Genomic DNA, 27970 nt, shown 5'->3' with positions numbered 1-27970 from the left:
GCTGATAAGAAAAGATTTATGTGTAGTTCATAGATTTATTTAAAAAAATCAGAATACATTAGCAGTTCTAACCATCACATAATCTGAAGCAAATAAAATGTTGTTGAATAATCATATCCACAATGCGGCACCTGCATCTGTATTGACCGCTCCCAGCAAAAGCAAAGAAAAATCACATTTATGTTCCATTAGGTGATAGAAAATAAATTCTCAAAGTTGCAGAATATGTATTTGAGAAAGCTTTAAAATTGCGTTTGTGGGGTTCAGAAGTAGAATTGGGAGGGGACAGTTTGGTGGGAGCTTAGAAGTTCTCGTAGTGATGACAGAATTGGATCAGGTGCTGTTTATTCATTTGCTTACAGGCTTTTTCAACATTCTTGGTCATTCCTGGGGGTCCACAGCTAAACACTCCAAACTTTGCAACCTGCAGAGGAGATTATAATTTCACATCAGTCACCATTTCAGATGTACTGTGCTAAATGTCCCTCAACAAATTGACAAATTAACAGGAGCTGATTTACTTCCCTTGTTACAGATCTCAGTTTTTATTTCTGATTAGTTATTAGGTTTCCAACATTCGATCTGGATACCCAATCGTAATTGTAGTTAACCTTTTCCTCTTCTACAACTAACTTTTCACTGTAGGTACAAAATGTATAGATAGGCCTCGTAACTATTGAGACTGCACTAAATTATTAGATCTTTTAATCCCATTTTGCTGCCTTTTCTTCACACTCCTTAATAAACTTCCTTCCAAAGTATATACCTAGCTCCATTTTAAACATCCCAAATGGTTCTGCCTCTATGGGCCACTGTTTTACATCCTCACAACCCTAACTAACTGTGTGAAAAAATTTTCTTTCAAGATAACATCCCCTTGTTTTGGATCCCTCTATCAGAGGGCAGTGTGCACTAGCTTGTCAATTCCATTCATTTTAAACACTTCAATCGGATCAACTTTTAAATTTTCTAAACTCATTCCACCGATGCATTATAGCATTAATGTGGTGAATTGCTCTAGGACATCCTTCAAGCCTAGTATATCCTTGAGCTTGGTGCCCAAGAGAGTAACTACTTTAGCAAAATCAGTGAATCTATGACCTTCCTGTTTTTATGAGGCTCAATCACCAATCATCTGGAATATCTGAAACTTGTATTCTTTTTTTAAAAATATATTTTGCATTTGTGAAGTACATAATATTTTGTTACTTGTATGTCACAATGTCCAATTCAGATCATGAGATAGCATTGTTGTCCAAGTGAAACATAATTGGCATTTAAAAACTGGTTAGATTGCTCTGGTTAGCAGCCTGTAATACAATTGTAAAAATTTATGTGATATTGTTCTCACCTCTGGGTGCACTTCCTCGAGAGACTTAAAGAAAGGCACAAATTGTGGGCGTCCGAAGTGTGTGATTGACTGAAGTCCTGTAAACAAACTGTGGTTCGATACTTTCTGAAAGTGCCGTTCACAGATGTACTGAAGCGAGAAACATTGCTTCAGATTAGGTATCCCAACACAATACGTTCAAGTCTAGGTTTGTTTCACACTGAGCACACACAGGCCACCAGCAAGATAATATTAATGGTCCCATTCTCCCAGGGTAGAGAGTGGAAACGACACACAACCACAACAACAAATTATGTCTACACAACTCCTTTCATGTCGGGAGGACAGCACAAAGTGCTGGACAGTCAGGGATTTGTACCTGAGCTGGGTTTTGGGATCAGAAGGGATGGAGGGTGGGGGGTGTGACTGAAGGTTCTTGAGACGGGCCCTGAAGGAGAAGGAGATGAGGCTGAAGGACTGTGGGATGTAGTGCCAAAGGGTGGGGGAAGAAAGGCTAAAATGCCTGACCGCCGATGGTGGGGGACATGGAGCAGGCCGGAGGGCAATTGTGAAAGAGAAATTCTTTGTTCAAGTGTAACAAACTTTTCTGTGAGCACGGAAAGGTTCCGCTTTGTGTGTCAGATGGGTAAAATTGACAAAAGTTGTTTGCTTACCAGCATGGTAGTCCGCAAGTCAAATTTCTCTGCTAACTGGGTGATGTAAATGTGAACAGAGACCAGGTCTGTTTGATCAATATCTTCAACTTCACGAATGATGTTCTCCATCCACTCAAACTGCTTCTGAGTCCGAGTCACCCAGATAAAGTAGATCTGCCGTTGAATAGTTTAACATGTCACTCTTTACCGCCCTGGCACCATGCTGATCAGATGCGCAATTGATATTTGCTCAGTATTAAAATGTCAACATCAAAAAGAAATTGCCCTTCCTAAGCCTACGCGCACACGATTACTGTACAGATGTAAAGATTTGTATTATAAAATAGTTTCTACTGCCATTAAAAAATTGACGTACTTCCTTCATATTCCACCAAAAGGGAAATTGGGTTACTGGCACACATCCATTTTTCAAAGTTGCAGGGATTTGCATAATTACACCAATCAAGTGCACTAAACCAATATGTATGCAAGACTCACAAACCAGATATTTATTTACCACTGGTGCCAAGAATCCAAGCAGAAACACTATTATCGTGATACTGAATGTAACATGTTTTCAGAGAGTCTGATCAAGGCTGGAAAAAGGTTTGATAGGCTTCAGTCTCGTAACAGTTAATCTAAGCAATAAAGACAGCACTGTCGAGTCCTATTTCACAAGCATGTTGTATTTTGTCTCAATTTTTTTACTGGCCAATTCTGAACAACTAATAATTTCACCTGCAAAATACAATCAAAATCCTGTAAAGCGTTTTAAGATGTGCTCCTGATGTGAAAGGCGCTGTATGAAATACAAGGATTATTATAATCTAAACAGCCGGGATCATACTTGCCGATATAGACTTACCTTTTTGCAGAACACTTTGCTGTTGATGGTTGACTTGAAGACGAGGTCTTTCAAAATGGATGCAAAAGGTGTCACACCTATCCCTCCTCCCACCAAAATGGACACTTCAAATTGATTCCATTCCTGGTGTCCCTCACCAAAGGGCCCGTCCAGGAAGAGCTGAGGGAGAGATTGTCAGTTCATAAATTTTTTTTATACAGCTTATACAATTTTTTTCGTAGAATCTAGCAGCATTCCCCTTTGAAATTGACACTTCAGACATAAAAACTTATCAGCAAACTAGGTGGCATTTTACTGCTAGATACTTGGCGTTTCCAACTGATCTGCGGTCTTTGTTAGTTTCAACCAATATCATTGTTCTTGGATTTCTGTGTCAGAAGCAAATGAAAATCCAAGGGCATGGCCCAACCAGCCTGTGATATATTTTATGCTCTACACAAGCCTCCGCCCATCCTAATCCATTCTCCATACCTCTCTATTCCCTTCTCCCTCATGGATGCATAACAATTCTAACTACACCTTCCTCTTAAATACACTGATGCTTTTTGATCAACCACAGCATCCAAAAGTAGCCGAGGGTCTTGATTGCCATTTAGGAACAGCTGCACAAAATTGTGTGTGTAAATTCCAAGTAAGGAGGGAGTTGGGCTTCCAAAACACCACCTCCCAACACAGTTTGGGTAGAAAAGGGAATCAATACACAATACAGCAGGTGGAAAGTTTCCATTTTCACTTCACTTAATTCAGCGCTTTATATAAAAAATTAAAGTTGCCCTTCATTGGTTTGTTAAGACTTCTATAAATGAAAAAATCCAGCTATTATTATGAGTTAATGTATTAATTTGCCTATAAATTAGTCACTACACTTTACAGTGTGTCCCGAGAAACACTTTGCGATGTCCTGCCAATGTGAAAGGTGCGATATGAAATACAAGGACCGTTATATTATTAAATGATAAAATCAAGTCTCTTCACCTTCGGGTAACCACCATGTAATAATACGTTTTCTGGAGAATATGTTTCTCGTAAGCGGATTGTCCAGGGTCCGACAGCTCGGATATGAAGGCTGAGGGTCTCTTCATGAGGTGCTGAAGTCAGGGTAAAGGGGTGGTATTCATTTGATCCCAGGTTGAGGGACGCAATACGGACCCACTGACCAGATTTGTAGGTAAAGTCTTGGGGGCGTTTGAATTCCAGATGAATAACTCCTAAGAAAGGAACGATAAAGGTTAGTTTGTTGGGTTTTTCTTGTATTTGTGTTTTTTTTTGGGGTGTCTAAAGTGTGATTGTATTTGATAGTCAACCTTTAGAGTAAAACCCCATGCTTCAAAATCCAGTAATATACGGGGTGATAAAGCTCTCAAATATCAGGAAATAACATTTTTAAATAGAACAACAACAAGATTCCATTTATAGAGCACCTTTCACGTCGGGAGGACATCCCAAGGCGCTGGACAGTTGGGTCAGGACCCGAGCAGGGGGGAAATGGTGAGGGGAGGGAAGGGAGGGAGCGAGGAGGGGGTAGAGAGTCGAGAGGGGAGCTGAAGGCACGGTCAACGAGGAAGGTCTTGAGACCGACCTTGAAGGAGGAAAGGGAGGAAGCGGCGAAGGCACTGGGGGAAAGAGTTCCAGAGCCTCGGGGCTGATTTCATTTATTTCATTTATACAGCGCCCTTGTTTCAATTTGTTCTCCCTTTTTAGTTTAACTATTGTTAACACTATTTATTTGAAATGTTTCCATTCTATTTTTTTCCTGAGCTTTCATTAAAGCTTTTAAGACCTCATCACATGAGGTGATGGTAATCAACAGCTGGAACAGGTTGACCAGGAAGGATGGTTGAGGGATTATTGTTACTGAGCAAAAAAGGAGTGGGTGGGTTGTGAAATGTTACACTACACTGCAAAAGGTGAAGCCACGCCTTTGGAAACTCTGATCTTACCTGAGGGCAGCAGTTCCGCATTCAGGACTGCAATCTTGATTTTTTTTCTGCCGAAGCTGATCATTTTGTCTCCAACAAAGATCAAGGTGGGGACTATAAAGTACAGGTGGAATCTCAGTGGCTGGATAAATGCACTACCGTGCAAAATGATCTATATTGATAAGACATCTTTGTCAGAAGTTGATCGGCATTACTTACACCCACTCATGCATATCAACAACATGCAACATCCTTAGGCTCACTGACATATTGAAGCGCATTCAAAACCCTCCATAGCCTTCTCCTCCCTACCTCTGTGACCTGCTAACCCTGTACCGGGTAGTCCACTCCCTCCGTTTGCCGAACTCTGGCCTGCTCTATATCCCCGCCCGGCCCGCCCCACAATTAGTGGTCAGACCTTCAGCCTCTCTGCCCCTACCTTTGGAACTCCATCCCAGTCCCTGCACCTCGCTCCCTTCCTTTTCAACTGTGCTTTTGGTCACCCTCCTACTCCCAGTGCAAATCCTTGAATGTGCAGCATCTTGGGATGTCCTCCTGACGTGAAAGGCGCTGTGTAAGTCTAATTTGTTGTTGTCATTTACAAAGGTGGTACTGGACACTGAACAGAGGGGAAGGTGATTCAGTCAATGGTACATTGTGGTATCCAGTTCCCTGAAAAAATCAGCTTCACATCATGTCCTGCCAACAATCCCCCAAGTAAACTTGATCATTCACTTCATAGATGTTGGTGGGACATTGCTGTGTGCAAATTGGCTGCATTGTTCACCTACAAATACAGTCACTCCACCTTAATATAAATCCCTTTTAAGCACTCTGAAATGAAGAGGGGAGAGAAAGGGAAATAAATCAGCTTTGTCTGAAAGATTATCCTGGTTTCCTTCAGTCAGACTATTGGCAAAGACCGAGTAACTGCAATCCCCAGATTTCCTTCAAACCCAAACCATTGAGGTAAATTTATAACTGGGTCTAAAATGTACTCTACTTAATGTGGCATTTCAGAATTACCCCAGATTTGGCAAGTTGTTAAATTTAGTCTTAGCTTTGAAGGTGGTTTTCTGTAGTTCTTAAAAGCACTTAATGAATAAAATAACTTGCATTTGATACAGCGGTTTCACGGAGGGAGGACATCCCAAAGCACTTGACAGGAGTTGATTATGAAATGTTGTGACTATTGCAGACGAGGTGGAATTTTCACCCTTTATGACTAAAGATTGCAAGATTGTGTTCCTACCAAGATGTATATCGCTATATAGAGATGGTGGGATACCCAGAACGCCCAAAAGCTAACAGAACGGAAGTGGTGCATGGCAAAGACATGCAGAATAGCGAAGATGAAAAGGAGGAGAACGCCAGTCATCCCTGGAAAACAAGACATGAAATAACCTATTAAAGACTGTATTTTGTGTCATTCATCAATAATACTTGCTTGGAACCTTTGTTTATATACAATACAAAATTACATTTGTATAGCGCGTTTCACGTTTGGGAGGACGTCCAAGCGGGTGGTGGGGGTGTGGGTAAGGGAATGGCGGAGGGAGGCCGAAGGCAGGGTCGAAGACATAGCGCCTGAACATGGGGTAGCAGCTTGGAACAAGAACAATGGCGGATTTTGACACTGAGCCGAGTGCAAAGAAAAGGTTAGCATAGACACTGCTAAAAAGTCTTCAGGTGTGATTCGAAGACAGTTAAAGGGGGGACACAGCAGAGAATTTGAGGCAGGGAGTTCCAGCAGTTCAGGCCGTAGTGGCTGAAGGCAGGCTGTCGATCAGGAACTGGAGGGTTCAGGGGACATACAGAAGTCCCGAGCATGCTGATTGAAGAGGACGAGTATAGGGATGAGGTGTGAGCAGGTCGGAGAGGTATACCCAGTGCTAGGGTATCAAGTGATTTTAGTTGAGTGTAAGAATCTTGAAATTAATTTGATCTGCGACAGGGAGCCAAAGGAGCCTGGCAAGGAATGGGGTGATGGGGGTATCACCCAATCCACAAGTGTCTGTGGGACGCTGCTGCACACAATTGGCTGCCACGTTTCACCCCAAAAATATAGTCAATTCACTTTGCGCTTTGAGATGTCTCAAAGACATGGTAAGGCGCTATAACCTTATGGAAGGATTATTATTATTATTGATATTAGTAATCACAACAATTTGCATACCTGTAATATTCTGGAAGAACCACCAGTAATACGTCAAAGGAAGTTCAGACCTACAGGGAAAAAGAGATAAGTTATGATAGCTGAGGGATCACAAGAGAAGTTTCACTGAAAAAGTCTCATGTCCCATTTGATCACATCCAGAATACATCCCTACAGCATTGAGCAATCTCTTAAGTAATAATAATAACCAGTGTTCTAGCTTCAAGCACACCTCCTGGCAAACTTCCAGTTGTTAATTACCCTCCATACAAAGCCTGTTGCTATGTAGTGAAATTCCTGTGAATACACCCAGGCTTTGGCTATTCTTGTTAAGTGTACTATAAACACCTTGTGATGCTCAATCAAATTTTTACCCTCTTTGATGGGCGTTTATAATGGGATTTCACATAAGCAGACTGACATAATAAGAGAAGGGAGTTTCTCCTGGCCAATAATTCTCCCAAAAAATTGCCCATTCAGAATTGGCTGTTTGTGGGACCTTTGCTGTTTGCAGGTTTGCTGTTGCATTCGTCTAAAAGTACTCACTACACTTTACAATGAATCCTGTGAAACTCTTTGAGACGTGCTCCTGATGCTGTATCAGATAATCCTCAAACATCTGGGAAGGGAATGACAATTTTGTCTGGAGGATTATTGGCCAGGACACTGAGAGACATTCCCTTTGTTTTGTGAAATAGTGACACGGGAACTTTAACATTTGCCTGAACAGGCAGACAGAACCTCGGTTAACATCTCATCAAATGACCACACCGCTGACAATCTAGCACTTCCCCTGCTCTGCCATCCTAGACTATGAGCACATAGTTCTTATGTGGGGCTTGAAATACAAGGATTATTATTATTGTACCCACAACCTTCTGAGCAAGACTGTTGCGGACTGAGCCAGGCTGAGATATCAGCAACAAGAAAGAAACTCAAACCTTTCAAAGTTTCATTCTACTTTAGAACCAAATCAGCCTTGGTAACTGATTCACTTGTACAATACAAGTTACATTTGCACAGTGCCTTTCACGTCAGGAAGATATTCCAAAGCACACTGGGCCAACCATGGTTCCAAAATTCTGAATTATTCAATGATTATTCAGAAAGTGGTGCTTCCTCGCATATTATTGGCGGGAAATTGCCAACGAACACCCTTTTTTTAAAAAACAAAGAAAGATCTTGCAAAGTAAACGGTGAACTTGCCCATCGTCATGGAGTATCTCAGGGAATAAACAGGCAAGAACGTTGAGTGGATTGACAGAAAAGGTGTAGATGTTGACAAAGTGACCTGCACTGTGTAGCACTGCAAAGCAAGAACAAGAAAACCCTTTAGTCAGTGTCAAGTCCCGAAATTCTAATTCACAATCAATGACTTTAAATAGTAAAAGATTTACACCCTCTTTATAATAATCCTTGCATTTGACATAGCGCCTTATCACATCTTCGAGGCGTCTCAAAGCGCTTCACAGTTATACTGTAAAGTGAATTGACTCTGTATTTTGTGGGTGAAATGCGGCAGCCAATTGCCCACAGCAGCGTCCCACAAACAGTCGTGGATTGAGTGACCAAATTATTTTTATTGAACGGATTACTATCCCCGGAAAATTGATCCGTCAATCGACTAACAACCGGGTTCACATTTACTGCTCGGTAAACAGAGGTGTGTGGAGAAGGAAACTTACACAACGTTTCGCCCTGACCGGGAATCAAACCCAGGTCCTCTCGCTTGCGAGGCGAGTGCTCTAACCAGAGCTATAGCACTCCATAATGCTGCTGAAGTAGTCTCCAGGACATTGCTAACACTGATTAGCTGCCGTGTTTGCTTTCATAACACTTTACCTTATACACAAGTTTTTTACTCGTCTCCCAATGATCATTCTAATCTTCAATTTCTGTTAATTTTTGTCATTTTCTGTCTCTGATTCCATCAGCCCTAATTCAAAACTATCAGTCATTCTGCCCAGTTCTTTGGTACTCAATCCCAGATTCCCTCCTGCCTCATTCCTCCCTCCCCACTGCTAAGCTGACTTAAGACCTTTCTTTTTGACGACTCTTAGGAAAGTAGGAACAGGAGTAGGCCATTCAGCGCCTCGAGCCTGTTCGGCCATTCTATCAGGTCATGGCTGATCTGTATCTCAACTTCAATTAACTGCCTTTGCTCCATATCCCTTGATATCCTTGCCAATCAAAACTTTTAATTGATCCAGCACCTTACCCCCCTCCTCCCAGCCCCACCTTTCCCCACCCCCACTTTTCCCCAAGTTCCCTGCCCCCCAGCTCCCTGTCCCCCCCAGCTCCCTGCCCCCCCAGCTCCCTGCCCCCCCAGCTCCCTGCCCCCCAGCTCCCTGCCCCCCAGCTCCCTGCCCCCCCAGCTCCCTGCCCCCCCAGCTCAGCCTCCCAGTTTTACCTGAAAATACTATGGCAACGTTCGCAATCAAGCGATGGAAATCCACGGCAGAATCAAAGGGAATGTACTGATTGAGGAACGTCTCACGCAGGAATGTGATGAGGTTACGGCACATGGTGAGCAGGATGTAGGAATACAAGAACGAGGCGGCAGCTGCTGATCCACGGGCAATGATGATGCCGGGTCTTGTAGTCTCTGGAACTCCCGAATGTTCCCTTAAAATTGCGTAAACTGCGGGTAAAACGATGAATGCAATTTGTTTTAATAATAATAATCCCTGCATTTGATTACAGCTTCACAGGATATACTGTAAAGTGTAGTGACTATGTATTTTGTGGACAAAATGCGGCAACCAATTCGCACAGCAGTGTCCCACAAACAGTCGTGAATTGAGCGACCAAATTATTATTAGTTTTTTTTTAAAAAAGGAATTATTACCCCGGAAAGCGATCCACCAATTGACTAACAATGGTGTTCCTACTTACTGCTGGGTAAACAGAGGAAAAATACTTGACGCAACATACTGATGTTGTTGCTAATATGTCGCTGTCAGGAATAGAGCAATAGTTTTTTGATCAGCCGGGTGTCTGACACACATGGAAACTCATTGTCATACTTAAAATCTGACCAATAGTTCCACCACGTATACATGGCAACCTACATTCATTATGTATCTGTGCAGCTTCACATGTCACATGGTGAATTATTAGCTTGTTACGGGCAGAACAAAAGGACACAGGTTCAAGGCTGTAAAAGGAAATTTCAGGACAGACACCGGAAAGTACTTCTTTACCCAGAGGGTAATTAGTGAAGGGTGATCGAGGCCAGAATGTTGGACTCATTTAAGAAATGATTTGACGCAGGGATTCTGAAAGGTTGAAATCATACAGTCAAAGAACCTTCTTCAACCCAAACCATCTTTTGATCCAATAAACCTTCATTCATCGCTAATAAACATTTCATTAAATGGATCCAATGTGTATTCAATTATCCAGGTTATGAACACAGAGGTGAGTAACCTGCCAAACATTCTGTCTAAATGCAGTTATTTTTTCTACACCAGAGCAGGTGTCTCTATCGCTCTCGGAGTTCTCTGTGACAGTACAAATCTCTGTGGTAAAATACTCCACTTACCATAGGCTCGTTCAATAAATACGCCAGCAGTGATGCCAAAGAAGATGATTGTGCAAAAGATCTGCCGTTCGTAGTTTTGAATGAACCGTTTCCATTCTTCAATCTTCTGGTGAATTTTGTTCCTGTTATATTTTTGACGTATCGCTTCTGCGAAGACCGTCTTTGACGAGTGTCTGAAAGATAGGTTGAGAGGGTGAGACTGACCCAGCTCCTGTGTGTATTCAACATATCCAGCAAATGCTTTTTGAGTTCCGACACAAGTTGGACCTAACGTTGCTTTATGTGTGTTCATTTGAAACAACTTCTGCTGATAATAGTGATTTCACCACTCCATCGGTAGCCAGGCCTTAAGTCGCTGCAACAGTCTGTGCCTCTGTCCCTGCACCTCAACCCTTCTGTCTTTAAATGCCACCTTGAAGCCTACCTCTTCAACCATGCCTATGTCATCACCGCTCCCCTGCTCCGTTCGTCACTGTGAAGCATTCCGAGACGTTACCTACCTGAAAGCTGCTATATTAAAGCTAGTGTTGTTTGTTATTGCTGTTGTATTCAGAACAACCATTTGTGGTCAATCTGTTTTTCAAGGTGCCACTGTAGATGGGTCAGGAACAATACAATTTACATTTAATTAGCGCCTGTCACATCTCATCGATTGTTGTGGGGAAACATGGGGCCAACTCATCAGACACAACATCTTATCTGACATCGTACTTCTTGCCAAAACGCTTTCGGATATCTGGACCCAAACTTTCCACGCTTGTAGATGAACTGGGTTCTGGTTGGTTTTCGGCATCGTTCTTCATCCTGCAGGTCAAGAGGCAGAATACGTCAGTCTGGGGGAAGAGTTTGAATTACCTGGTTCCTATGGTTCAATCTATTCCATCAGTTAAAGACTGAGGAAGCCCAGCTCAACTTTAGCTGACACATGTTCAAAGTACTGGGGAAACAATGATTTGCTTTGCTAAACCACAACCTCCTATAACATACTTCTAGTCATTTTAAATGTGTGTATCCCTCAGTAGAGAAACAATATGAATTGATACAACCATGTAAAACACCTCTATAAAATACTCTCAACTACAATACATTTAGATCGACTGCCAAAGGCATCAGAATGTTACGTTGGAAGTTTTTGATACAGGAAATTGCCATTTGACCCAATAAAAATACAACTCACATTTGGCTGATCCCAAGCTTACTTTCTCACAATTTGTTCCTTTGTACACTTGTCAGAAATGTAATCTTAATTTATCTCTTAAATGTATCCATGCTGTTTGCTTCAATGGTCTGGGTTGATAACCCAAAAGGTTGATTTGGATGAAGAAGGCCTTTTGGCCCATCCAATCTCACGCCTCCAGAACACCCTAACCCTACCACCATCTCAACACTGCCTCAAGTTACTTTTTAAATGTGTCTAGGTTTTCTGGCCTCTTCTACTATTCCTGGTAACCTGTTCCAATTGTGAATTACGCTCTACATAAAGAAAAACTTCCTGGTGTCTCTCCTGAAATTGATCTTCACAATTCTAAACTTTGTTCTACTATCGTGATACAACACCCCAAAGTAATGATCCTGCGTTTACTTTTTCAATTCCATTTAAAATAGTATCCACCTCTGTGAGGTTCTTATTCTACATATTAGGTTATATAATAATTTTAACAATTCCAAACCCAAGCTGGGTGAAACATAAAGGGGATAGGAGGGACATGACTGATAGTGCAGTTGAAGAGGAAGGTTATGAGAATGGAGTCATTTCTACAGTCAATTTATACAAAAATATTTATACAAAATATAGAGTCAATTACATTACATTCTGTGAAGCGCCTGGAGATATTTCGAAGGTATCAAATGCAAGGATTATTATATTGTACAGGGAGGGTGCAAGGTGGAAGGATATAAAGAGTTCCAGAGAGTGATACTTAATCATCTAATGTCAGCCGTGACTGGAGAAGCCTCACTTAAGCCAGGTATCTGACTGACGCACAGGTTGTTAATCAACTGACTGAACCGAACTGCTGAAAGTCTTGTTTTAAAGTAATTAAGTGGTAACGAGCGCGATCGGAACAGCCATCAATTCTTTCGAAACTGCAGCAAAATTGCATATGCAAACTGCAATGCAGCAGCAGATAATTTTAGAGGCTTTTCATTGTTACTCACTCGGTTTGTGTTTTCTTCTTGATGAATGAAACTCGCTCGGGTCTGTTACGCTTATTTTGTTCGACACCTGGAGTAAATCATTCAAGGGGTAACAAAGGCCACAAAAGAGACGTTGGCAAATTTATTCAATTATCAGACTGCAGCCCAAGTACACTTCTATCAAATAACAATTAATAAATGCATTGGTGCCTTATTCATAGAAAGCACTCTCAAACTATGTGTTTCACAGGCGACACAAATATTATTCACGCTTTAAAACTGGTAGTAACCGTGGTAAAAGAAATGACTTTTTGGCCAATTAATGTGGTAGAAAATCCAATAGAGTCCAGATTTACTCAATTTATGCAGCATCTTAGTGTTCAGGATTTGGCAAATTCTTAAACACCGCCTCAATTTTGAAGCTGTTTTTCTGTAAATTCTTTCAAGTACTACAGGAAGCCAACTTCAGATTTTAAGACTGGATTCAACAATTTGCCAAATTCTGTGAAATGCTACATAAATAGAGCAGCGAATTTAGATCTAGATCCGGGTGGGATTTTTCCCCCATGTATTTTGTGAGTGAGATTCCTTTTCCAGCAAAGATTCAGTAAGTGGCCTCAGTTAAACTAAAGCCAACTCTCGCCAACTCAAACCGAAGCTAAATGGAGCCTTTTTTAGAACAACATTTGCAAGCAAACTCAGCAACGGGAGTGATTTTCTACCAATTGATAAAAATAGCCTTTAACTTGGAAATTATACTGTAATGACTAATGAACATCTTAACCAGACAGTGCTCTCAATCTTAAACTATGAGGTTTTAACTGGTTAATCTGCAGCAGTTATCCCAACGAACATTCTTGGGGTTTCCAAGCCTCGTTTCTTGCCAACCTGTGCTTAATACTCTCCGGAATTAGGTAAGAAGGGTGCAGGGTGCGAGTGAGAGAGAGAGAGAGAGAGCACGCATTCCATTCCAGAAACAGGGAAACTTCCAATGTGTAAATATGTGGAATTCCCAGTTGGTGTGGACACTCTTAAGCACTGTGATGGGTTTCTGCCGTGTCAGAGCACAAGGCTGACAAATTTTAAAAAAAGGGGAAATTGTTTAGATTGACCTCGTGATTTGCTAAATATAAGGGAAGCAGCACCTAAGTTGCTGTAGTTGTGAGCACAGAATATTTAGCACAGGAGGAAGACGTGTGGAAATAACCACAAAGCAAGCGAGAAAGGACCTGAGCCTCATGTTATTAATCGTGAATGAAATAAGTGTGGAGGAGGACCGAAAGATTGTGTTACTCAGTCAGCAAAGCCGCGGGGGTCAAGGAAACTTGTACGTTTACTTAATTGGCTTCCAGCATGAATTAAGTGCTTTAATTGCTGTATCGTTATGTCTGGCTATATGTAGCTGAGGTGCCTATTGACTTCTATATTTGTTTCAACTGATATTGCAATAGGTTTAAATGGTTTTGGAGTCACAATGGTATCTTCTTTCACTATCACCATATAGTACTCTGCACCATCTACAGGGAACCATTTCATATGAACCGAGTCATTTGTTGCCTCAATGAAGTATAATTTTGGAGGGGAAAGATATTCTGGAAAAAAATAAATGTTTACCATATTTAAAGACTTTTAATACATTCCCTCTCCAATTGACAAACTTCTTATTTGTTCCAAAAACATCTTTATGACATTGTATCAAATTGGGTGTCTCAGAAGGCAAACAACTAGATCATGTTCTATTATTATCTTGTCAAAGGCCCACCTGATGAAAATAGAACAATTCAAGATTAGCCTCTACCAGGCTAATCTTATAATTTAGCACTAAATATTGGCAATCACACCTACGTTAGCTGGTATGGGTATTCAGAAATTCAAATTAGGTGCTTTTGTATGGTTATTTAATAATCCCTCCAAAAACCAAAAACAATAATTAAATTGGTCATTTTCAATCTACGACTGTTCGTGGGACATTGCTGTGCGCAATTGGCTGCCGCGTTCGCCCACAAATATACAGTCAATTCACTTTACAGTGTGTTCTGTGAAGCGCTTTGGGACGTCCTCCTGATGTGAAAAGCGCTATATCAAATGCAAGGATTATTATTATAATTATATCACAAGCACAACGTTTCAGTCCAACTGAAGCTCTGTTTTTTGCTCCTGTTTTACTTCTGCATTCATTCACTATTCGTACAAACGGACGAGAAACCCTTCAAGGGTATGCCATTCAGAAGGGTAGGGTTTAAATAGCTATGACTGGTCAGAGAAATATATGACACAACGTCGTTCACCTTTCACGTTGAGCTGAGCTAACTCCAGTTCTTTGTAATGATCTCGGAAGAGGTAATGGAAATCAACCCACGTTAGCTCTTCCTTATCTGCAAATCCTGCATCATTGAACATCGATTCCATGACCTCTTCTGTCTGTTCCTTTGATAAGCAGTTATTAGAGATCTCAATAAAGGACCTGCAACAAAAATACACAAACGGTACGTGCTGAAGTGTGGACGGTATGTGCCCTACACTCAGTGTAGGCCCCATTGAGCCCCAGTGTCAGTCAGGGTCAGAAGATAATAATAATCCTTGCATTTGATGTAGCGCCTTATCCCATTGTTGAGACGTCTCAAAGCGCTTCACAGAATATACTGTAAAATGAATTGACTGTATATTTTGTGGGCGAAACGCAGCAGCCAATTGCGCACAGCAGCGTCCCACAAACAGTCGTGGATTGAAGTGACCAAATTATTTATTTATTTAAATGGGGTTATTACCCCCAGAAAGCGATCCACCAATCGATTAACAACTGGGTTCCTACTTGCTGCTAGGTAAACAGATGTGTGTGGAGTAAGGAAACTTGCCTAAGGTTTTGCTGCATCCAGGAATTGAACCCAGGTCCTCTCACTTGTGAGGCGAGCGCTCTAACCACTACGTCTATACGTAATCGCACCTCTCCATGCACACAGCCTGCATTCTCCAGGGTGATACTCTGCATTGCTCAGCTCAGTTTTAAAGACAACTTTTTATTTGGAAATGATAGATTACCTGGTTGTGATAGACCCTCCAATTTTTAGGCATCGTTTATAATGTTTCTCCTAGTGTCCTGACCAGCAAACCCCACAAATAAAATTGGTCATTCAATTCATGGCTGTTTTGGGACATTTCTGAGTGCAAGTTGGCTGCCGTGTTTGACAGTAAAATCCTGTCAAGCTCTCCGAGATGTCTCGACAATGTGGGAAGGCGCTATATTTCGCCCACAATACACTTTACAGTAAGTATCCTGTGAAGCACTTTGAGATGACGCAACGACGTGAAAAGGCACTATATCAAGTGCAAGGATTATTATTATTATCAGAATGGTGGTGTGATCAATGGTAATGTGTGAGCAGTTTTACCTCAGCAGTTTCAAGAATTCTTCTTTTGACATGAACCCATTGCCGTCAATGTCATACATCTTGAACATTAACTTGGACTTTTCTTCGGGGGATCCTAAGCAAAGGAAATGAAAAGGTCAGTACATAAAGCGGGTAAAACACTTCCAAGAGACCAAACCTGGGAGTTCCTGAGCCTGAAGTTCTACCTAGTCAAAGCCTGTGAGATGGAATGTCCTCCCGACGTGAAAGAAATTGTATAAATGCAAATTTTTGTTGTTGAGACCAATCTGTTTAATAACATCTCACAGAATTGTGGAAAATTCTCATGTTCAGTCTTACATTGGAAGGCAATTTTGTTTCGAGAACCGAGGAAAAAATGGCTTCCAATTTACGGCTTCTACAACTCTTAGATTTAGATTTTAGGATTCAATATCTTTCATTTTAAGGCAAAATGGTCTTGGCGTTCTCAGTAATAAAGCATTTTGTTGCCAAGAGTTTGGTTGTGGAGGTTCAGTTCTTGATGAAAAAAAACCTGGTTGAAAATCTGTGGATTGAAACGTTTTAAAAGTTCTTCCACGCTCTCTCTACTATAGTGCTAAGCGCTTTGGGACGTTAACCCAAGGTGAAAGGCATCATATTGAATGTAAACTTGGTGCATTAAGGGAAACCGGCTGTGCTTGAAAACCAGCCTACGTATGCCAACGAGAACTTCTAAAACACTCACCTTTCATCAGAATCACAAAGATGTCCAAGACCTCACGGAAGGACAGAAAGCCATTTCCGTCTTTGTCTGCGAGTGAAAACATCTGATTCATAAAGGAGGAGTCTTCCTTCAGTCCCAGTGCGTCAGCAAACTCTGTGCGCGTGAGCTCGCACTCCAGAGAATCCTTTGCCCTGATCGAGGCTTCATTGTCAAAATCCCCAGCGTCTGACTTATCGATATCCAGGATCTGGAGAGTTCACGTACATCTTAGTTATCTTGAATCAAGATCCACTCGGTCTCTGACCGAGGCACTGTTTACTCTCTGCAGAACACACTGCAGCATCTCATGGACCTCCCTTCAACAGCACCATCAGCCCTGTAAACCCCACTTCCCCCACGTCTGTGACCCCTCATCCCCTCCACCCCCAGCCCTATGACCGGCTCTCTGTCTCAGCCTTCTGACCCCCCCCCACCCCCAGGAGAACAAGAAGAGTGGTATCTTGGCAACACGTCCTCCACATTCTCCTCCAAGTCAATGACTTCGCCGACAAAAAAACAGTCACTTCCCAACACTTTACATTAGATCCTGTAAAGTGCTTTGAGATGAGACATCCTCCCAACATGAAAGGCGCTGTAGCAAAAACAAAGACACGCTGCACAGGGAATCTGTGATGAGCTTTGAGATGTTTTGACCATGTGATAAAATATGTTAAATATATAAGATATGTTAAATAAAAGGATTATTATTTATTATTATAATTCCAGTTTCATTGGCGAGCTGCCATTGCTGGTGAATTCATGGAAAATGAGCGCAAAGTCTGCTTCAGGTTACCTGTGCAAACACATGGCGGAAGAATGTGTCTAAAGTCTTGAGGCGTTGCCGCTTTGTCACAGCATTTTTCAAGAGGACATGTTCCTTTGTGTCAGTATTCTGCATATTTATGTTGTTTTCGTTTAGGTACGTTTCCAAGTCCCTCACAAAACCATTGCGGTCCTCAACTCCATCGAAAATCAACACCTTGCATGCAAAAGGCAGAAATAGATGAAATATGTTTAGAGGTTGAGGCTTAAGGGATTTTTGTATACATTTGAAAAGATGTTTGCAATAAATACATGGCCGTGAAGACTCTCTAAACTAAAACCTACAAGCTTGACGTAGAACCGTAAAGAGTTACAGCACAGAAGAAGGTCAATAGTGTCTGTCCTGGATCTTTGAAAGAGCAAACCATTTGTTCCAATTTACCTATCTCCCCGCCCTATCTCTATAGATGATTACTGTTTAGATATCTATCCAGTTCCTCTTGAACGCTAATGTGGACTGAAGTTCCCGGGAGGCATCCACATCCTAACAACTCTCTATTTCTCAAGGTTTTGCGGAATATTAAACTGCATTATTTTTAAACTCCCAATGTAAAGCGCTTTGCTTACCAGATCATACTCTTTAGGTACCTTCAGAACCAAAGTCTTCTGATCACTATTGTTAGATTGGATGATCTGGATGTCACTGTAGGTACTTAGGTTAATGATGCGGATCAAAGCAAGTTTGCTGTCCAAAACCTTGATGGACTTGTTGGGTTCTAAATGAACAGCGACACATCTTCTCAGCTCTTTAGGTCCTTGCCACTCAAAGACTGAGGGTAATGGAAGGAAGTAATTTAGGGATACAGTACTTCATAGAACAGATTATTTAAAGATTTATTTCTACTATTACGTCTGGGTCTAATGACCCACCCTCTATGTTAAAAAATCTTCAATGCCAGAATAATTATTATAAAATTATTTGGCCTCATTCGTCTACAAATACCCAGTCGTTACACTTTACGGTAATCCTGTGAGCATTTGGAGACGTTTTGATAATCCATTAAGGCTATATTGACAGAATGATTATTCTTCCTTATTCGATCGTTTATTAAAGAATACCCTTTTTTTCCAATTAATTCCAATTCTATTCCACGTCATCAGAAGTACCTGCTAAGCTTGCTCCTGAATCTGTCATCTTTCTTTCCACTTGCCTTTTTTTTTGTAACTTAACTTTTTCTTTGGTGTGCAGCCAAGAGAAAGCCAAAGCTAGTAAAAGGGCCGCTGCAAAAGAAATCAGATACTCTATTAAATAACACCAGAGAAGAGATTAACAGCAAGTTCCACAGAACCACAAATAATTACAGCACCGAAGGCCTATTCAGCCTATTGTGTCTGTGCTGGCTCTTTGAAACAGCAAACATTCAGTCCCATTTACTTACCTTTTCTCCACATACCTGCAGATTAATAGGCAACCTGCAGGTTAATGCAACGCCTTGAGAGTGTTCTGCCATTCTGTTAGATCATGGCTGATCTGTATCTCAGCTCCATTTACCCACCTTTTCTCCATAACCCTTCATTCCTTTACCTAACTGACCTATCAATCTCATCCACAGCCCTTTGGGGGTCATTAGATATCTAATTCTATGTATATACCTAATTCTGCTTAGATATCTATCTACTTCATTTCTGAAAGATAACATGGATCCTGCCTCGACCATCATTCCACATCCTAGTAAGCCTCTATGTTAAAGAAAAACTACTTAGTATCTTAAGGACATGACACAATGGGCCGAATAGCCCCTTCTGTGCTGTATAATTCTTTGAGTCTGTATATTTCCATGAATTAATGCCCTCTAGTAACTGTCTCAGTTTCACCCACAAAATGTAGTCAATTCACTTTACAGTATATTCTGTGAAGCACTTTGAGAAGTCTCGAAGATGTGATAAAAATGCAGGGATTATTATTATTAACTATTATTATTATCATCACCATCATCAACTAGTGGAACTAATTTCTCTCCATCAACTCTATCAATCAAACCCCTCATAATTTCAAAGACCTCAATCAGGTCCCCGCTCACCCTCCTCCACCCCAGTGAAATAGGTCCCTTTCCTCCAGTCTCCATCCCTGGTGTCAATCTTTGCACCACTTCTATGACGTTGGCAACCTTCCTAAAGAGGGTTGGGTGACCCAAACTGGCTACAAGCTCTTTTCTGATTTCAACATGACCTGAATTTGACTGAAAGAGGTTTAAGCAGTTAGGATGAATCCTGGATTCAGGCAGTTAATTTAGGTTACGGGTGGCATGATAGATTGGCTGTTTACCAAACTGACCACAATGTTGGCAAAACCAAATCAAAACGTTTCGAATCCGAGATCGAACATTTTGAGTTTCATCACTGTGTGAGTTTGCGTCTGGAATTCCTCTGGCACTGTCCAACCAGAAAATACTTCTCACGATCACAAGAGAGGTTAGACTCTTCCTTTCAGAATGCTTGTGGTTACTTGATGGTGGTCTCTCTGGTTCTCGCTTTCTCAACGTTGTAGTATACAATTCACTGAGTAAACCTCACATAAATCATCTATCAGTTGGGAACATACATTTAATATGACTTATGCAAAGTATGAGTTAGGTCAAAATAGCATAAACTCTTGAACGGGATTTGGATGATTATACAATTCATACAGAGAAGACTTTTGTGAGTTTCACTGGAGACCTTTGCTCAGTGGTTAGAGCACTCGCCTCACAAGCGAGAGACCGGCAGGCAAAACCTTGGGCAAGTTTCCTTACTCCACACGCCTGATAATAATCCCTCAAGAAAAAAACAATAATAAATTGGTCATTTCAATCCACGACTGTTTGTGGGACACTGCTGTGCGCAATTGGCTGCAACGTTTCGCCCACAAATAGAGTCAATTCACTTTACAGTGTGTTCTGTGAAGCGCTTTGAGACGTCTAGAAGACGTGATAAGGCGCTGTATCAAATGCAAGGATTATTATGATTATTATTATTATAAGAGCTTATTCAAATACTCTTATATCCCCATTGGTTATTTTTGGTCAGAATAATTGAATTACAAACCTAAAGGGAAACAGCAAAGAGCCACAATAAGGATTCCAAAACCTGCACAACTGCCTTCAAAATAATTAATTGTGGTAAGCTGAACGCAAGACTCCAGGTCGCTCTCGGTCAGCTGCTTGGGCTGAGGACAGGGTCCACCTACAAACACACAAAGGACAATGCAATTAATCCACTTTGTATTGCGATCAGTAAAGAGGTACTTCGGACACTTTGTAACTCTCGTCATTCATTTTTGCAACAGTGATGTTATCGCAAATGGATTTTGGTGGGTTCTTCAACAACAACAACAACAAAAAGACATGTCTTTCACGTCAGGAGGACAGACAGAGTTTCAGACCCGAGCTGGGGGTTGGGGTGGGGGAGGGTGGAGGGCAAGGAGGAAGCAGGGAGCTCGAAAGCACGGTCGAAGAGGAGGGATGGAGTTCCAGAGGGTGGGGCCGGAGTGGCAGAAACCCCGCCCGCCAGTAGTGGAGCGGGCGAGGCGGGGGACGTGAAGCATTTCAAAACTCAATTGGAAACAAACGCGCTGTATATTTCCTCGAAATCAGATCTAGAATCAGCGTAAAACTGAAACTTTAGCTGGTTTAACCAGCTAAACCTGCAGAGCATACCATTGAGATCCGGCAAGCTTCCAACTGCTTTGTTCAACTAGGAATAGTATTCCCAGGCTTCGGCTCGCAGAGTTACCAGGTGCCAAGAATTGCTAAACCAAATGGCCAGGCTTGGTATCTCCCCAAGGCAGAAGAATTGAGCTAAGAGACAGATATGTGGGCACAATATTCAAAGTCAAAAGTGTCTGGTTCATTCTTATTTGTGGGACATTGCTGTGTGCAATTGGCTGCCGTGTTCGCCCACAAATATACAGTCAATTCACTTTACAGTGTGTTCTGTGAAGCGCTTTGGGATGTCCTCCCGACATGAAAAGCGCTATATCAAATGCAAGGATTATTATTATTATTATTATTATTATTATTATTATTATTATTATTATGCCAAATACTAAAGTCAGAATGACCCAGGATAAGTTTCATCTGGGTTCAGGTTTATTGTTTCAATAGCATTTTAGACCATTCGGAAATTGTCAAATTGGTGAATTCAATCCTAACTTTAAAGTTGTATTTCTCCAGTTTCTTCAAACAAACGTATTGCGACAGGCTTTAACATTAAGGTTGTATTTGAGAATTTGCCAAGTTCTGGATGCTCTAAAATAATAATCTTTGCATTTGATATACACCCTTATCATGTCTTCAAGACGTTTCAAAGCACTTCACAGAAGTATATTGTAAAGTGAATTGACCATGTATTTTGTGGCCAAAATCCAGCAGCCGATCGCGCACAGCAGCATCCCACAAACAGTTGTAGATTGAGGAACCAAATTATTAATTTGTTTAAAGGGATTACATAACCCCCAGAAAAATGATCTGCCAAAAGACTAACAACCAGGTTCCTACTTACTGCAGGGTAAACAAAGGCGTGTTGAGTAAGGAAAGTTGCCCAATGTTTCGCTCTGCCTGGGAATCGAACCCAGGTCCTCTCACTTGTGAGGCGAGTGCTCTAACCAATACGTTACTGGACTCCACAGACACTCATCCTTCCAGAACAACAAACTTTACGTCTTCTCGTTACGGAGTCGAGTGGTTTCTTAAATGAGTCCCAGTGCACTGGACTCAACAACCATCCCAGTAACCCACCCCATGTAGGTTACTCATAAACTTTCTGCCGGCACAGACACGATGGGCCGAATGGCCTCCTTCTGTGCTGTTTAATTCTATGATTCATGTGTAAAGAAATGCTACCTGGAATCTGCCCTAAAATTGCTTGCCCTCTGGAATTGTATTGTCTTTGATATCCTTTCTCTCCAACTGCGATGAGACACTTCACAGAAAGGCCTCGTGCCCACGGCCTCACATTGCTTACCATTTTTCCACAAGAACACATTCCGCTGGATGTCTCCTGTTTCTGCACTTGTTGTTGCCAACAAAACATCGTAATAAGAGGTATTCCGAATGGTTTGAAGATCACTTGCTGTAAATAGCCTGAAAATAAGTACCGCATTACATTATAGTTCAGTCAAAGCTATAATAGAGTACACCAGATTAAAATACACATTGCTTATGGATGCTAAAGGACACATGATGGAAAAGGAAATCAATCAGAGACGTCTCAAAGCGCTTCACATAATACATTGTAAAATGGATTGACAGTATTTTGTGGATTGAGTAACCACATTTTTTTTTAAGGGATTATAACCCCCGGAAAGCAATCCACCAATCAACTAACATCCAGATTCCTACTCACTGCTAGGTAAACAGAGGTGTGTAGAGTAAGGAAACTTGCCTAAGGTAAATTGCTGCTGTTTGTGAGTAGCGAAACCTTGGGCAAGTTTCCTTACTCCACACAGAGCCTAATAATAATCCCTCCAAAACCAAAAACAATAATAAATTGGTCATTTTCAATCTACGACTGTTTGTGGGACATTGCTGTGCGCAATTGGCTGCCGCGTTCGCCCACAAATATACAGTCAATTCACTTTACAGTGTGTTCTGTGAAGCACTTTGAGACGTCCTCCCGACGTGAAAAGCGCTATATCAAATGCAAGGATTATTATTATTATTATTATAGCTGGTTTGATTTCTAGAAACTGGAAATCCTAGGCTAATGACAGTAACTCACCCATTCTTGTGATTTTCAAACCAGAATCTGTCTCCATCTCGTAGCCGTTCAAATTGATCCTTTATAATGGCAGTAAAGAGTTCCCCAGGATTGCCAAAACTTTCTAATAGACCTCCAACGAGAATCTCCAGTTTGGAAATGTCATTGTCATACAGTTCAGCCAACTGAGTATAGAGCTGGTTAGAGAAGAGAACATCATTCAGTTGGTACTTCTGGGCCATTAAAAATTACCCTAAAATAATGCCTTTCATTTGATTTCATTTCAGTCGATCCGCTTTACAATATATCCTGTGAAGGGCTTTGAGACGTCTCAAGATGTGATAAGGCTCTACATCAAATGCGAGGATTATTATTTTGGTTTATAGAAGAGGCTGAATAGGTCAGTAAAATGTAATGCAAATTAAGGGGGGATTCCTTTGGCCAAAGGGCAATTAACGACTGGAATAGGATCACCAGGAAGGGTGGTTGAGGCCAGGACACTGGGGCTCATTTAAAAAGCATCTTGTTGCTGTTATTTGGGGGACAGATAGAATGGATGTTCTGGAGTGATGAGATCAGATGGGCTGAAGGGCCTTCTTCATCTCAACCAATCTTGTGTGTGATGCCACATTTCATACTAAAACGAGTACGAGTCAACAGGACCTGCAAAGGAATTTCTTACATTTTTGCAAGACCAACAGAACAGTTATATCATCTGACCTGTGGGTTGTCTTCGGTTAGATTAGGGTTGATACTCATCCAGTTCTGCCTTGGCTCTAGATCAAATACTTGACGTGCTTGGTTGTAACTGGAAAGACCACTATCTCGTCCCTGTTGGATGTCCAGAGCCATTAAGTCTGTCCTTGAAAATTTCAAGCTTCCATACATGTAATCTGTAACACATCAGTCCGTGGTGAGCAACAGAGTATATAATGTATATATAAAATATATTTGTGTGTGGATCAATCTGTCAAATTTGGAGAGTCCAGTAGCATAATGGTTAGAGTGATCTCCTCGCAAGCGAGAGGACCCCGGTTCAATTTCTGGGCAGAGCAAAAACCTCAGGCAAGTTTCCTTACTCCACACACCCTTGTTTACTAGCAGTTAGTAGGAACCTACTTATTAGTTGATTGATTGGCGAATTGCTTTCCGTGGGGTTAATAATTCCTTAAGAAATATTTACGTGACTCAATCCACAACTGATTGTGGGACACTGCTGTGGCCAATTGGGTGCTGCGTTGTGCCCACAAAATACACAGTCACTACACTTTACACTTCATTCTGTGAAACGCTTTGATAGGTCTCAACATCGTGATAAGGCGCTATATCAAATGGAAGGATGAAATTACTGGAATAAATAAATACGACACTTGTACTTCAATAATAATTTAGAAATAGATGAGCCCAAAGTCCTGACGTGGGGCTTGAACCCACAACCTTCTGACTGAGACGAGTGCAAAAATTTGTAAAGATATTTTTACCTCTTAGATCTTCCACCACAATATTGTCCTCTCGCTCTGCTATTTGAGAAGCCATCCCCAGCATCAGATCATCTACATCTTGTGGAAGCTTTAAATTTGGGTTCTGGAAGTAAGAAAAAACACAATTTTTTTTAAACGAGCAAGTGTTTTGTTTTGGGTTGGCTAGATGTTTCTCACACACACTCAGAAACCCATCACCATGTTTACCCAAACGTCCGAGAATTCACTTATCCACAGAAATGTCTGTGAAATTTCTATCAACAAGCAAGGGAAAACCATTACAGGGGTTATGGCAACATTTATCATGTCGGGCAATGTGTTTTTCGAGCTAATCTGATCCAATTTGTTTAAGTTTAGCAGATGTCGTCACTACGTGCTTATCAATAAATGGAATAAAATTTAATATTGTCACTAACATTACATTGTAAACGTCACGATATACAACTCTTTCCCCAGCCACATGCTTTAATCAGTATCTAAATAAAACACTCATTAGATATAGATTGGGTCTAATTTGCGGGTTGTGCTAACCATGTTGTAAAGGTGCCTCTATGTTTGTAATAATACCCAATGGAAACAAAAATACAGTCAAACAGCCTTGTAACATTCACCATCCAGGCTCACATATCTATAATGTCCAATGGGTACCAATGGGTGACTGATGTCTAAGCAACCATACCCCTAAGTGCAAGAGAAAAAAGGAATCAAATGCCTTCAGGAGAGATGAGGGGAGGAGAACAACAATCCTTAAATAATAATCCTTGCATTTGATATAGCGCTTTTCACGTCGGGAGGACGTCCCAAAGCGCTTCACAGAACACACTGTAGAGTGAATTGACTGTATATTTGTGGGCGAACGCGGCAGCCAATTGCACACAGCAATGTCCCACAAACAGTCGTAGATTGAAAATGACCAATTCATTATTGTTTTTGGTTTTGGAGGGATTATTATTAGGCTCTGTGTGGAGTAAGGAAATTTGCCCAAGGTTTCGGCCTGACCTGCCTGGAATTGATCTCAGGTCTCTCGCTTACAAAGTGAGTGCTCTGACCACTGAGCTACAGAACTCCACAGTATTAGAGATATGAGCTTTGAGGAACTACAGGAGTCCTGTAGCTCAGTGGTTAGAGCACTCACCTCGCAAGCGAGAAGACTTGAGTTTGGTTTCCAGCTGTGCGAAACCTTAGGCAAGTTTCCTTGCTCCACACGCTTCAGTTTACCTAGCAATAAGTAGGAACCCGGTTGTTAGTAGATTGACAGATCGCTTTTCCGGGGGTAATTATCTTCAAAAAAAATTGGTCAATTAATCTACGACTGTGGGACGTTGCTGTGCGCAATTGGCTGCCGCGTTTCACCCACAAAATACACAGTAAATTCACTTTACAGTATATTCTCTGAAGCGCTTTGTGACGTCCCGAAGACGTGATAAGGCTCTATATCAAATGTAAGGAGGACTAGTATTATTATTATTATGAATAGTTTTACCGCTCGGCTCCAGAAATTGTTGCACACACGAAGTGCTGGAGAACTTGACCCATAAACATTGGTAACGTTTCGAAATTGGCAATTCTTGTTCCTGCAGAGTTCAATTTCACCAATTATTGGTGCTTGTAAGGAATACTTTTAATACTTAAAATAAAATACTTTTAATTTCACAAAAGATTTTCTACGTTATTCACTGTATTTACTTAAATCTAAATGAAACGTATCTCTGAAATCTGGATATTCCTCAGAATCATTAAAATCTTAGAATTACAAACAAAGTTCCTATTTTCTCCTTAACCACTCTCAAATCTCCCTGATCGTAAGATTCAGAGGCACTTTAATTTCGAGTAAATATGGCAAACGTGGTACTTTCGTTATTCTCTGGGACTTTAATTACTTTGGCTGGTACTGTAATTAATTGTTAATACAAAGATGATTCGAAAACCATGTAAATTGTTAAACGTAAACCTTTTTCAAGTTGGTACAAGTTAAAGAAAACAGTTCTTTTTTAAGATTGTATTGACTTATGATTATTAATCTCAGGCTGGAATTATGCAGCCTACAAAATATACAGTCACCGTGCTTTACATTATATTCTCCAAAGTGCTTTGAGACATCCTGTTATGAAAGTCGCAATAAGAACATTAGAGTTTGCGAGGCGAAAGAAGACCAAGGTCCATTCACCATCCTGGCATTCGTTTGACATGTTGTCACAATATATATATTTTATAGTTTGTATAATAATAATAATAATAATAATCCTTGCATTTGATATAGCGCTTTTCACGTCGGGAGGACGTCCCAAAGCGCTTCACAGAACACACTGTAAAGTGAATTGACTGTATATTTGCGGGCGAACGCAGCAGCCAATTGCGCACAGCGACGTCCCACAAACAGTCGTAGATTGAAAATGACCAATTTATTATTGTTTTTGGTTTTGGAGGGATTATTATTAGGCTCTGTGTGGAGTAAGGAAACTTGCCCAAGGTTTCGCCTTGTATATATTATATATTATATATTATATTCGTATAATATCAAATGTACAGACAGACAGGCAGGGCAAAGATGATTATTCTACTGCTTTCATTCAAATTTGCCACAAAATTCTTTTTAATATTAGAACTAATGCTTGAAGCGATCACCTTGCCTATGTCTCTTATCAACTTTAAATGCTGTAAAAGATTGCATGCATTTAAAATCAGCAGGATCTCACCTCATGTACACGCCTGGAGGCACCATGGAAGAGATGAATCTCATAGCTGCTGACTGAAACTCGGGTGAAATGCCAGGATCCACATGTTTCTTGTAACCTAATAAGAAAGTGGAAACGCACATTAATCTCTGGAGAAGTGACTGGGTCTGACTATATATGCCAATTGGTGTGCGTCAGTCTTCAAACCACACTGACCTGTGTACTCTGGGACACTTTGTCCAAGGAAGGCTGGCAGCCATTCGTCAAATAAGATATGCTTAGAGGAAAAGGGAGAAAATACCGTCAGCAAACTAGTTGTAAACAACATCAGAAAATCAGTCTCCCCAAGTTCCCCAACATCTGGCTATGGGGAGTGAACCCGAACATCTGGCTATGGGGAGCGACGTGTGTGATAGGCCTGTTTGGTGTGGACATTTCCACGGTTGCCAGTGGACAGTTTTGTTGCGAAAAGAGATCATTAAAAATATCAACAGGAATCCTGTGAATGAACCACACCACAGCTCACTCGAGTTACCTGGAAGGTCCCAATCACCCACTTCCTGGCATTCTGGAATACATCTTCGTCTGACCAACTGGGATT

At 41.1% G+C, this 27970-nt stretch overlaps 1 protein-coding gene across 1 annotated transcript; it reads right to left on the bottom strand.

Annotated features, from left to right (window-relative positions):
* Positions 1-21: 21 nt before the first annotated feature.
* On the bottom strand, positions 22-27961 carry LOC103189631 (dual oxidase 1). Its single transcript, XM_042343050.1, has 27 exons — positions 27905-27961; positions 27586-27646; positions 27391-27487; positions 24695-24797; positions 23934-24106; positions 23235-23410; positions 22479-22597; positions 20562-20699; positions 18645-18758; positions 18105-18307; positions 17509-17694; positions 16698-16923; positions 15995-16088; positions 14894-15069; positions 12627-12693; positions 11181-11273; positions 10470-10642; positions 9336-9566; positions 8132-8231; positions 6947-6996; positions 6023-6150; positions 4792-4942; positions 3827-4059; positions 2852-3010; positions 2005-2160; positions 1352-1480; positions 22-424 (listed from the first exon to the last, which is right to left on the bottom strand). The coding sequence occupies exons 2-27, from the start codon at positions 27627-27629 to the stop codon at positions 302-304; spliced, it is 3642 nt and encodes a 1213-aa protein (XP_042198984.1). The 5' UTR covers positions 27630-27646; positions 27905-27961; the 3' UTR covers positions 22-301.
* Between the last annotated feature and the right edge of the window lie 9 nt (positions 27962-27970).

The sequence above is a fragment of the Callorhinchus milii genome, unplaced genomic scaffold (assembly GCF_018977255.1).
Source record: "Callorhinchus milii isolate IMCB2004 unplaced genomic scaffold, IMCB_Cmil_1.0 Scaffold22, whole genome shotgun sequence".
NCBI classification, from domain to species: Eukaryota; Metazoa; Chordata; class Chondrichthyes; order Chimaeriformes; family Callorhinchidae; genus Callorhinchus; species Callorhinchus milii.
The sequence above is the reverse complement of the archived record's forward strand: the minus strand, read 5'-3'. Positions and strand labels throughout refer to the sequence as shown.